Raw genomic sequence first — 13,336 nt, 5'->3', positions numbered from 1 at the left:
GTTGTCCTATTTCTGGAGCTTGTGTGCAGGACAGAATTTCTCAATTTATTCTGAGTACCAGTGTCAGAGGCAACAGGAGCCACCACTAGCACCACTGCTGGTGGCAGACAACACCACTGTATCTGTGGCTGCAAATATATGCTAGACTATATAACCTTGGAATTAGTTTCTGTACTAGTTTGGAGACCTTTTGGTAAACATGACAGTTTACTTGTAATCTTAATAGAGCTGTAAGAAAGCTGTACTAACAGCACACTGCCTTGTATTATGGCTGAGCTTGAACCTTTCATTCGCTAGGAGACTGAGACTACACATTGCATCAGCAGGACAGATGGACTCAGTGCCGGTTTCTTTCACAGACTTCCCCGTATGCCTGTGGGCAAGTTGCAACAAGGATTTCGGTGGCTACTGAATTAGCATTTCACTGTCTGATTCCCAATCTTCTGCTAATGTATCTTATCTATTATCTTTCAGCTCAGATGTTTGCCCCGTCTGTCTGGACCCTATACTCTTTCAGGCAAAAGTAATACTCACTGTGCCCTCAGTCTTCTGTTGTAAGTGACTCCTAGGTTTTGCAATCAACCCACTAACACCGATGACCTGTCCTGTTAGAAAAAGGCTGTGATCCAGTAAGCTCCTTCCTTATCCAGATGACATTCTTGTTAGTAATGACTCAGTGCTAACTACCTTTTATATCCATTACTTCTTCACAATTCTGATATAGGTATCAATTCTGGGGCACATGAGAATGGATGAGATGATTTCTGGATCGAATGATTTCATGATGGTAGAAGCTCTTATACCCATTACTGCAAACCCACAGTGGGATACACCTCAACTAACCTAAGGTGTCTAATAGTTAGACAGTTAAATGTGTGCTACTTAACTTCTGTTCTCTCTGCAGCATGTGAGGAGAAACAAGCACTTTAATAAAATCCACTTTTCCTCACATTCAGAATGAGCTATTCATGGACTGGTCATCACAACCCACTGACAAGGGACAACTCAGTAAAATCAGTTAATTGATCACCTTGTAGCAATGCAGTAAGTCTAAGGAAAAAAGCAAGAATTATGTGTCTAAATAGTCTTACACTTCACTTCTTCTGTCCTTTTCCACTTAGCCTCTTATTGTTTTGCTTGAGCTCTTCCACCATAAAATCTTTCCGGATGGTGGTTATAACACACCTCTGCTAATGCTGCAGCAAAACAGCTTTCAGGCCCTGGAGATAAGGCTGCCACTTTCCTTCTCTGTAGATTTACACTATTTGTAAATGGGAGTGTATCCAGGCCTTGAAAAAAATCAGCACACTTTGTTCAAGCCAGTCAGTGAATAGGCTAGGCTGGACCGAACTTCCCCCAGTCCCTGGATCCCTCACTGCCAGAAAATAATAACTGTATCAGCAGACACTTCAAAACTCCTATAGTCTAGCATCTACACATCTTCAGAAGGGTATTGTTCTCACAGCCTTTAGGACGGCTCTCCACCACCATTATAAAGACAATCCAGAAGGAGAGTCAACAGTCCTGTGGTATGCAGGATCTAATGAGGTACCCAGCTTTCTTGGTCTGGGTCACTAAGGCTAATTATTTCACGACAAATGCATCTGGACTGCTCTTCCCATGGAAGAATATACAAGAAATTGATACTTCAGAAGAATTCCCTTCAAACACCTTACTGAGATATGGATTTTTGCTCAGCTCTTCTATACATATGTGGAATGCAACACCAGGACTTCAAGTGATGGGTTTTTCAAGGTAATTCAGTCACTAAAGATCTAAAGCAATGCCCACTAGGATTTTCAAAAGGGTTTTCCAATGAAAGGATCCTCTTTCAGTATTCTACATGTCTAGGTAGATCATAAAATTCCAAGCCTTTAGGAGTGCATTCAAAGCAAAAAAAAAACAACCAACAAACAAACAAAAAAGAGCAGCTGATTCGTCTGTCTAAAAGGTCTTTGTCTGGCCTAGTTATCCAAGGTCCTCTTGCAGGTGATGGTAAGAAAACTTACACAGCTGGGATGTGATTCTTCTCACCAGAAAGTAAAGGTCTAACATACATCAGAGAAGTTGCATCTTAGTTCTCACCAATAGCTCTAAAGGGAACTTGGCTAGTGACTGCTAAAGCTACAAGATGATTCTCTCTCCAGGAGGCATCAGAATCAAACCGGGATCTCTCCAAAGCCACCATTAACTACATTTGCATGCCTCTAAAGGAACTGTGGATCTCCCAGTAAATTCTACAAATCTTATCTGATGCCCCATGGTCTTTCCCCAGTCTTTACTGGGCTCTGAATGAACCTGTCCAGCAAGACCTTAGACTGTCCCATTTTTTTCCTGGCTACCGTAAGCTCATAAAAAAAATGGAAAGTCTCCCTTAAGTGTGTCCCTCAGCCTGCAAAGGATTTAGAGTTGCTTTCTGTCATGCCACACAACACTGTCTAGCAACAGGCTCTATTGTTGTTCTTCTGGGGGCAGAGGGACAAACTGAATGGTAGGCTTGGCAACTGTTCAAGGAGTTTCATTCCTGCCTTCCCACTCCTTAGTAAATATCTCTATTAGACAAGGTGCACCCTTTTAGAAGCAGAAGAAACTCCTGCTCTGCTCAGTGCTGTTTGGCTTCATTTCACAGGCTTGGCTACAGCAGAGATGGGCTCTGCCTTTCCTCCCTGCTCCATCCCACAATGTGAATTCTGTTAAATAACAGCAACTTCCCTGGAAACCTGAATGTGCGTAACCTCTGACATATAACTGCATCTTCTAACAGAGATGTAGAGGAAATACAAACCTGGAAAGTGCAATTAAGAGATATAGACTGGGAAGAGAGAAGATGTTTAGATTTCAGAGAACGGAAAGTAAAACAAAGTCAGAGGAATTCTCTGAAATGCAGATACAACTCTTGCATTAATAAGAGTGACTGTGTCCCCTGCTGAGATAACCGTCATGACAGTGAAGCAAGAAAGCCATTTTAAATATTTTTTTAAATCTTTGAGATAAACTTCTATTACAAACTTGAGCCAATGGCTTGTGGATGTGGTTGGACAGTGTTGGGAGACTCTGGATGTGTTTGAGGATAAGGAGCATGAGGAAGATGTATTTGTGCTCTGGAATGTGCTGGGATTAAATATGTTACAGAGAAACTTGCAAAACACTCAAGCTGCCTAGGCTATGCTGAGACATGACAAAATAGAAGATGGTGTGAATTTGTTGAGGAGAAGGGTGGCCTAGAGGCTTTTAGTACCAGCCTGGATGGCATGCACATTCCTGCAATAGCATACCATGGCTGCGCCCATTCCAATGCACCAATGAGCACTGTGCACTAAAGAACTTATTAAAATACGGTAAAATGATACAGAAAAAGTCCATGACTTGATTTTAGCCGTGTGAAATCATGCCAGGCAATAGGAATATTTTAACAGCTAGGAAACAGGCATGTGAGCAAACTCTAAGAGGATTCCCTGTCTTGGGTATTACCTAACTAAACCTGGATGGCAATGGTGGAGGTATCTTTGAACTCGTTGCCTTAACTCCTCAATCGTCGCAGAGGATTTAACCAGTCAAGCACAGTCGAATGTTTTAGGGGTGAATTGCACCATAAGAAAGTGCCCATTTCTCCCCATCAATGAAAGGAGCCAAAAGCACCTCTCTTGGATGGAGACATCAAAATTGCAGACACATAACGGATAAAATGAATTCCACCCCAAGGCTTTGCTCAGTTGCCTGCAGACAGGCATCAAGTGCCACTGAGATGCTCTTGGGTTTTCTTGACTAGCCTCCATCTGCTGCTGAGAAAAGAGAGTATCATCATTGGAATGTAGAAAATCCTTGCCAGGCTTGTGAGGACAACCAGGATACCATAAGGCATTTTAACTGGGAGTAAAATCTATGCATGGGCATCTGATAGGAACCCAGGCATCTTCTTTTTTGGACTAGAGGTCTTTCCTGGAAGACATGCTTAAACTGACCACTAGGATTGATGCATGGTGACCAGGAGAGTTTCCATAACCTGTGACAGACATGAGGCCAGGCTAGAAATGTGAGAGTCTACCATGATCTGAGCTCAAGGAACCCCTGAGGCACTCTCTAAGCCTTCTAGGAAAACCTGCTCCAACACACTTTTTGCCTACAGAGCCCCACGGAAAAGGAGAAATGGCCATCCCAAACACCTGGGGATGTGAGAAGGGAACCAGCCCACAAGCTATGGCATGACCTTGTTGATGAAGCCTGAGAGTGTTCAAAGATGCGGTAAGAGAAAAGCATTTCACACCAATAGAGTGTGGAGGAATATCCCTGCTGGAAAAGAGTAACAGCAGCCCTGCTAAGAATTAACACTATACCAGTATAAAGCATAACTGACTAATTACACCAGAACAGAAACTGTGATGAAGAGACCAAAGGCACCTCAAACTCCTTTGATGGCCCAGGCTCTACAAATGCAAAGCGCTCTCTGGGTATCAGCAACATCCAAGTGGGAAGGGGGCTGTGAATATGCAGGTGACAAACAAGGAAAAGAGACAAACAACATCTTTGTGATGCATAACGCTCTCCCCTGGTTTACAGGCTGTTTTTGAAAGCAGTGCCCTATGTTAGGAGTTCAGAACAAGGGAGTTAATGTATTGGTTCTTTTTCCTTTAACTTGTTTTTTGCAAGCACCGGTAGAATTTGGAGTAGACTGATGAACTGATGAATTTTTACATATTGTGCTAAGATGATAACGGGACTTAAAGCAAACCTTGCCACTTTCAAAGGGACAGGAAGGGTGAAAAGAATTACGAATGGCCCAGGCTAGATGGAAACAGTTGGCATAATCAGGAATAGCTTTTCTGCAAGACCAACACTTGGCCTGATCCAGCAAAGCCCTGCTGGGTACATTATGGAAGGGCTCCTGCCCTTACAGACTTTCCTGAGTATTCATCTCCTTTCAGGATTAAGCCCCGCTGAACTGGCTTGGCTCTTATGGACCCTGGGCCTTCATTTGGCTTTCAGTGGTGCCAGCAAAGCAGAGACGGATTTAGTGAGACAGGATGGGAACAGCTCTCGCTGCAGCTTTGGGGCTGTGCCCCATCTAGCCTTAGCTGAGCATGTGGACAAGATTGACGTGCTCTGGCTAATGCTTCTTCCCCTGCTATATCCTCTTCATTTCTTCTATATTTCAGTGGTTTTAACCGGCATCATCACCCCAGCACCTGACTGGGCAGAAAGCACCAAGCTCCACATCACCAGAAGATGTCTATTTTGAGCCTAGAAAGCCCTTGTTCTTTGCAGCAATGTTCTTCAGACCTCCTGCCTGCTCCATCTCTTCTCTTCCCAGCTGCACTCTTTGGTCCTGCAGGGTTTCCTTTAGGATCCAGAGCAAGATCATGAGTCCAGTTCTGCTCCGATAAGGAAATCTCAACATGGAGGTTGGTGGGAGTATGACCAGCCCATCCCTGCTCACAGGAGAGCCCGTGGATAAGACAGTGTGCTCAGTGCACAGCCGGCTGCGTTCACCGTACTGCATCCAGCTCAGCTGTCCAAACGGAGCATCCATGACTCAGAGCCCGGAGGATTGCCCCTGTGTCACACTTGTGCAATGCCTGTTGAGTGCTGTCATTATGTCCAATAAGGCCCTTTGAAATGAAGCCGGGCTATTTGAATCATGCACTCGAGGAATGCAAGCACAAATGCTGAGCAAGGGGGAAGGAAGGACCCATGGGTGTCCCGTTGGGTGTTTCTTGTGCTCTCATACATGCAAAGCAAAACTATCTGCTCCTCCAAGGTCTAGCACAGAACTACCTCCTTCCTCTGCTGCTTTGCACCCGCACTAAGCACTGGTGACATGGGAAGAGGTGCAGAGACCAGCAGTCCCTGTCTGGAAAAGCACCAGCATTGCAGCAGGGCTGGAGTCGAGTTTCTCATCCCAGTTGCAGGAAGAAGAATGGAAGCAGGAAAGGGATCCCATAGATTTAGGATGGAGAGACCAGTGAGGCAGCCTCATTTCCCCTGGTACAATCAGCAGTCCTTGACTTTTCCTTCCTAGGAGAGACCACAGACTCACAGCAAAGGTCAAGGCTCCTCCAGTCTGACCCTTCAGAGGAAAGAGCCAAAAAGACTTTTTGGCCAAAAGAAAGCACGGTTACAGCCATCCCCCTGTTCCAACTACTCTACCTATGTCAGGCCTAGCTGTAGAGCTGAGTCTGGAAAAAAACCTCAACATGTGCACAAGTGAAATGGCTCACCTAGGTGGCACGGGAGCTCAGACAGGAGAACAGGACCCATCTATTTCATTAATATCTGCTGACCCTAAAGCAGACGCTTCCTTACCCTGCCCTGGTGCTGTTCACTGCACTAGCACCCAAGGACCGTGCCTGTGCAGAAAGATCTTTAGAAGGAAGAGAAGACCTGCCTTCCCATAGTGAACCAGACAACCTAATGTCCCGGTGCTACACCCATCCCTGTTGCAGACTCATTGCAAGGTCCAGGGCAGGGCCTTTAAATTCTTCTGTCTCTGCTTACCCACCTGCAAAATAGGAATAAAAAACATTCTCTCCCTTCCTGGGCACACATCAGAGCTTAAGCCATGTTAGTAGGTGCTCAAAGGCTTTCAGGTGAGAAACCTTAGAGGTGTTCAAATGTCTGAAAAGGACATATTTTGCCTCTGGGGCTGCCCAAAAAGGGCTGAGGAGCGAAATGATTCACTTTTCCTTATCTTAGTTAGGCAAGGCTTGCTTGTTTGAAGCAATACCTTAGTTCAAAGCTTTGAATATCGAGTTGCTGGTTTTCAGGTTAACTTATCTAATAAAGTCCTCTTAAAATTGAAAGAGAAGTCAATTAATACATAGCAGGACAACACAATTAAATAAAATGAGTCTAAAAGCTGAAGACATGATGGCTCTTCTTTAGCACACGCTGTGGTCTCTGGGAGAGTCCCAACTGTCCCTGTGTTTGAAACAGGGGTTTCTTGCTAGGACCTTGCAAAATTTTCAGTTCCCGCTGTGAGAAAGGCTTTTTGTGTGATTTTGGTTGGGTCATTTAATCTCACCAGCACAGCTCCTGCATGCCCGGAGTACTTCAGGAGCAACATGAAGACCATTAAAGTCTGTTTCTCCAGTGCCACCATTAAAAAAGTGGAGATGGGAAAATATTTCCCTTATCGTTTGCACACCATATGCTATGCATGAACCAGGCAAGGACTGTTTCTTAACACATCTACACAACAAGATCCCCTCGACCCAGTCGCCCTCTATCTCCATTTCTGCTTGGGTGCAAAGCACCCATGCTTTGCTCTGGAAAATCGAAGATAGTGGGCAAGTTGGTATCCGAGAAGAGGCTAAAACATCATTGCGTGGTTATATGCTGCCTGGCAAAAGAGGGACATGTAAGATACTGTTGTAACATAGATACATGTATACAAAATATGATTCCCAAGCCTTGGGACAAGGGTGGCCTAGGGCTGCGCACACAGAGATGGCAGCACATACAGCTGAAGTGCAGCCACCGCTGCAGAGGAGCACAGCAACTGTTTAACATCACACCCCAACCTGCTGCAGTAGCAGAGGCAACGAGGATGAATGCCATCACCTCGGAAATGTCAAAACCCTCAACTCCAGCTAATCATGCAGAGAAGTGTGTAGATGCAATTTGCATTTCCGAGCTCTAGAGATTGTTTTAGGAGCTCGTGTGCCAACGCACATGGCTCGTGCTGTCCCTTGGGTGACCTTCCATGGCTCTGCCTCTCTCCTGGCTAATGAGGGATGATCATCTCTCACTTAACGCGGCTGCTCTCTGCCAAACCTAAGCTTTGCTTTCTCAAGTGCGGAGCCTGCCAAGACTCAGCTTGGTTCTCCAAGATTTGCAACAAAAGGAGAATCGGGTTTCTCATGCGATCCAGAACCTGGCCTGGCTTTCACCCACCCCAGCGTAAACTGCAGGCTGTTCCACCCACCTTGAGGGGGACAGATCCCAGGAGAGACCTGAACCAGAGCACAAGCCAGGACTTCATCCGTGCATTGCTCTTATTGTGGTGATGCCATCACACTCTGACAGGGACACGTTCAGGTGTTGCACCTGCATATTGCTGGAGTAATGCCACTGGGTTACTTGTCTTTCTGTTGGCAAGGCTCCCACCCACCCTGCTCCTATGCACTTACATTTCCTGAATTGCAAAAAACAGAGATGGAAAGATTTGTTAAATCACTTTCTCCAATCCTCATGGGCTGCAAAGTGGCTACTGCAGGGCATCACAGGCTTTGGCCAAGTTCGTCCTACATGGATGAGTAAACCAATAGAGCTTCTGTGACCAGGCTTGGGGACTAAGCAGTAAGAAGCCAAGAGCGAACACCGGGCACAGCCAGGAAAATATTTCTAACACGCATCCTTCACGTTTGCTTTCCAAATACCAGCCTGGCATTTCCAGTAACACTGCATTCAGTCTGCATTAATGGTTATGGCTCATCTCCTTTCCCAGTTCATTATGGGGCTGACTTCATCCCACCCTACTTTGGATGTGATACAGGTGTTACAGAGAGCAGCAGAGGAGACAGGAGCTCCACCACAGCCAACGGGACAGCGGAAGGGATATGCACTGCTGCCCAAAGTGATGCCACCGTGTGAGGTCCCAGACAGTGCCTATCTCCTCCCATGAGATGTCCCTGCTCCAGCCCCTCTCCAGCCACATGCTTTTAACTATCAGCATCCCTCAACACGCACCAGGCTGCCTTGCACCCCAGGAACATGTGCCAGTTGGCAGGTTTCTCCCACGGTGAGGAGGTCTGCCTGTTCTTCTAATTCAGCTCAGTGATTCCCTGCCATGATCATCTGCCCTAGGACGAACCTCCTGGGCAACAGGAGGTTAAGATCCCCAGCACTGAAGCTCTGTTAATTTTTATTGCTGCTTTTTCTTCCTGAACCAAACCCTTCTTCCTTCTGAATCATTTCTGCAATCCGGCTGTCCTCAGACCAAGTCAGGTCTCATGCCACTGATTAAAAAGTAAAATAAAATGCTTTTTCCATTCCATGTGCAGTTAGCCATCCAGCCAAGGCAGTGCATGTTAGCTGGAAAAAGCTTTAATTTTGTTCACGCTGCTACTGTGACTCCACAAGGTTATATCTAACTCTTCCCCACTCATGAATTCTGCTTCTGAATTTCCTAAGTCATCCCTCATTCACTCCAGTACCTTTTTTTTAAAAACAAGCCAAAAAATGAGCAGCACTAACATTTGGGGGAAAAAAAAAAAAAAAAAAAAAAAAAAAAGCGCCACATTTTTGCTCTTAATCTGGCCTCCTGGGTGTGGAAGAGCCTGTTGCAGCTACCAGTAGCTCCTTTAGGTTGAACAACGCAATGCTGTGCTGCGTTGGAGAAGGTCCCGTGGGGTTACTGTGCTATAATAAATCATGCCAACACGTCCCTAGAAACTCGCCACATCAGTCCCGATGGGAAACACTGCCCTTTTCTTTTGTTATTTTTAAGTAATTATTTTTACAGCTTATTTCATCCCTCTCTGTAAATACATTATTTGGAAAATTTCTGGTTTTAAGCAGCTCCTGTAGCTTTCCCCAGCATCGCCACCGAAAGGACAGAGCATGAGAGCATCACTGCTCCAAGGGATCTTTTCCCTTTTGCCCCACTGAACTTTTTCTGTAGATACCGTGCATCTGGGTCTGTGCAGAGCCCACCCAGAACTGCAGGGCCTGATTTTAAACAGGAGCCTCTACGCCACGGTGGGAACAGCAATTTAAACAGCTCAACCAAGTAAGGCGCTCTGCTTAGAGGTAGACAGAAATTTCAGTAACAGACCCATACCCACTTGCTCCCCCTAACAATTGCACACTGGATGTTTCCCTTAATTTCTTCCCTCTGGGAGAATAATTAACCAAAACCTACAGGAGAGCCTTGCTTCTCAGTTCCTGCTTCTGCTCAAATTGCCTTGAAGCTGAACGCAGTATAAGTATCCATAGCTCTGTGTGCTTCAGGATGAGTTTACGCTTTAACTAGAAACTATTATTTGTGAGGGGCACAATTTGGGGATGGTAAATTACAGATTTTCTGCTGTAAGCAGTCAAGTTGCTACGAGGGAATAAATACAGGGGAGGCTTTAAACAGAAATTTAAACAGAAATGGTTTGTTGCATGCACTACCAGTTAAAAAAAGAAAAAAAAAAATAAAATCCTGGCCCTCTGCAGCACTTTCAAAAAAAGAAAAACAGTAACACACACACACCCCCCCCCCAAAAAAAAAAAAAGAAAAAAAAAAGGAACAAAACCAAATTAAAATAAAGAAGATTGATTTGCTGAATCTGCTGGTTTGGAAGCAGGCTGTCCTTGACTAGGAGAAAAGAAACTGGGCTGCCCGTACTGGGATGTGCACGGGTGTGTCCAGGGGACCCCTGTGCCACCCTCCAGTCCCCGACTCGCCCGTCTGCGGGGCTGTTCCCCAGCTCCAGCCGTCGGGGGGACCATGGTTTTATAACTTGCTTGAGGATACAGAAGGAAAGGAGGGGTGGGGGCGAGGGGGGAATTTAAGCAGCCAATATAACAGCACCCGGCCTCTCCTCCGACTCCCCCACCCCAATCAAAACCTCCTTTGCATTTCCATGGCCTAAGGGGGCTTTGCTCTCTTTGCGAGAGAAACGTCGAAAACCGCTGGTTGGCACCGAGGAAGGATGGAAAGGGGGGGGGGGGGGGGGGGGGGGAAGCCAACAAACCAACAAAATAACACCCCCAAAACCCCCGAAAGTCGCCGCTACCGTCCCCCTTCACACACCTGATGCCCCAGCTTGGAAAAAGACCTCCTGTCCCTGTCGCCACCGCCTCCTGCCCGCGCTGTTCCCGCTGTCCCGCACCGCCGGGAGCGGGGAGCCGGGAGCGGGGCTGGGGGGGGCCGGGGCGCTTTGCCCTCCTCTCCCCTCGGTGGGTGACAAGGGAATATTTATGTTGGTATTAGAGGAATGCGTTTCCTTCTCCAATCAGGAATGCAACCAGAGTTTTTAATTATAAGTTAGATGGTGGCTGGGAATAAAAGATTGCTTTTTAATGACTCCCGTCCAGGTGCTCTTTCTGCCTGTCTTCCCAAGAACACATTTGCATTTTATTGCTTTTCTCCCATCCCAACGAATTCCCTGCTTTCAGACATACCTGAAATAGTTGAAGAGGCTGCCTTCAACACCCTCACCTCTGCACCGCCGGGCAGCGCGGCCGCGGGCGGAGGGAGCGCTCCCGCGGCCCCCGTTCGCCTCCGCCCGCCGTGGATCGCACCTGACCCCCCGCTACTGCCCCTCGTCACATGGGGGGAGGCAGAGATTAAATGCACTTTGCAAAAAATTAATTATTATTTTTATATTAGCTTTTTTTTTTTTTTTTTTTTTTTTGGGGAGGGGGGGGGGTGTTGGGGCGGGGGTGGTTGCACGCTTCGGAGTTATTTCCAGCACCGCCCCGGGTGCGGAGCAGCTCGCCTTCCCCTCCGCGCTCGCGGAGCTGGCAGCTCCCTACCCGGGTAGCTCCGCACCCGCGCACCCGGTGTCAGAACGCGAAGCCCAACCGGCTTCGCCCTGCGCCTCCGCGCACCGCTCAACCCCGCTCCGCGCTTCCTACGCGCTCGGCCGTGCACTGCCTGCGGAGCAGGAGCCTTCCTGCGCTAGGGCTTCCCTGAGCCCAATTACCTCCGCGGGGTAATTAGAGCAGATCTTGCAGTTACATGCCTAGCCCAGCACCATTTGCTTTTTGTGGGGGAGAGAGAGAGAAAAGCCTCTTAAAGGCGTAGGGTGCAAAGCGCGGAAAAAAGGAAAAAAAAAAAAAAAAGAGAAGAAAAAAAAGAAAAAATACAAAAAAGAGCTGCAGCCCGGCCAAAAAAAAAAAAAAAAAGCGGTATCCCCGGGGGAAGGGGGGTGCGCAGGTCCCCGCCGATTTTGCGCGGGACAGCTCCGCGGCCGCGCCGGGCACATCTCCCCCAGCCCGTCTCTGCTCCCTGCTCTGCTTTTCCATAACCAGCCCAGGTTGTTCAGCTTCCTCTCACCTCCTTTCTCTTTCTCTCCCCCCCCCCTTTTTTGTTTTTTTTTTTTTGTTTTTTCTTCCCCCTAAATATTCCCTTAAAGCGAAGGGGGGGGGGGGGGAAGTTTTTCATCCTTTCCCCCAATCCTTCCACCTGACTAGCTCGAAATCACCTTGAAATGCTCATGTCAACTTGTATCATTATCTCTTTAATTCAGGCAGCGCCTTTTGTTCTTCACAGGAGAGGATCAAAGCACTTAAAAAAAAAAAAAAATAACTTTCCGATCGCTCTCGCTCGCTCTCTCTCTTTTACAGTAGGAGAAGGAGAGATCAGGTATAACCCAGTCAAAATAAACAAAGTGAATGCATAAATAAAAAAGGTGAAATGCAGGTCCTAAGAACTTGCTGGCGCTGGAACAATCCCACCTCTTTAGCTGAGTGGCAACGAAAGGAGAATTTCAAGTCATCTTAAGCGCAGGGGTTGCAGAGAAAACAGAGGAGGGGAAAAATAAATGAAAATGAGAGAGAAAAAAAAAAAAAAAGAAGAATAAAACTTACCACCAGATTGGGTAACTTGACAGAGCCTGACTCAACCCACAAAGAAACAGGAAATATCCAAAAGAGGCCATTGATGAAAAGTTGTCTTTCTTTTTTTTTTTTTTTTTAACCAGAGTTGCCAAAAACCTTCCTTTCTTCTGAGGCAGGATGATTATTTTAATAATAATAATAACAATAATTTAAAAAAAAAAAGTCAAATGAAGTGAACTCAACCCGACCAGGTAAATCCTCTCTTGCTTCCTCTACTACTCTCAAGGAAAAAAAAAATCTCAGAGAGGTAAAAAACTCTTCTCTCAGCCAAGACACTGAAGGCAAATATTAAAAAAAAAAAAAAAAAAAAAGTTTGAAGTAGCTCTCTTAAAAAGGACCCAATCAGCACTTATTGCCAAAGGGAGAATTCTGATGCTTTGGCTTGTTCTGTCAATCAGGAGCGCGAAGTCAGGAATGAGCTAATTGCAAGGAGATAGTGTTTTAATACTCATTAGGGGGCACGTTGGCCCACAAGCCAAGGGATAAAATGTAGTTTTAAAAAGGGGAAGGAAGATTTAGGGGGTTTAAATAGACAGGGGGGACCCCTGTGGATTTGGGTAGCTATAACAACCTGCCCGGATTTCACTCCCTGGGTCGAAGCTACTAAAATGCAAAAAAAAAAAAAAAAAAAAAAAAAAAAGTGTGAAGATTTTTTTTTTTAATTATTATTTTCTTGATTTGCCTCTTGTTGCCATTCTGTCTTCTTCTCACGTCCCCATTTCCTCACGGTGATGGTCGGGATACATTTAAACTAACTTTCTAGAAACTTTCGGTTGGTTCTTTTTTT

At 46.1% G+C, this 13,336-nt stretch overlaps 1 protein-coding gene across 1 annotated transcript in view; it reads right to left on the bottom strand.

Moving 5' to 3' along the window:
• The window catches only part of WNT3A (Wnt family member 3A), an 87,316-nt gene extending 74,555 nt beyond the window's left edge, over positions 1-12,761 (bottom strand). The window contains exon 1 of the mRNA XM_074898211.1: positions 12,520-12,761. Coding sequence (XP_074754312.1) covers positions 12,520-12,590 — 71 coding nt within the window. The 5' untranslated portion in view covers positions 12,591-12,761. The remainder of the gene's footprint in view (positions 1-12,519) is intronic.
• Positions 12,762-13,336: the final 575 nt, after the last annotated feature.

Source organism: Athene noctua, chromosome 2 (genome assembly GCF_965140245.1).
Source record: "Athene noctua chromosome 2, bAthNoc1.hap1.1, whole genome shotgun sequence".
NCBI classification, from domain to species: Eukaryota; Metazoa; Chordata; class Aves; order Strigiformes; family Strigidae; genus Athene; species Athene noctua.
The sequence above is the reverse complement of the archived record's forward strand: the minus strand, read 5'-3'. Positions and strand labels throughout refer to the sequence as shown.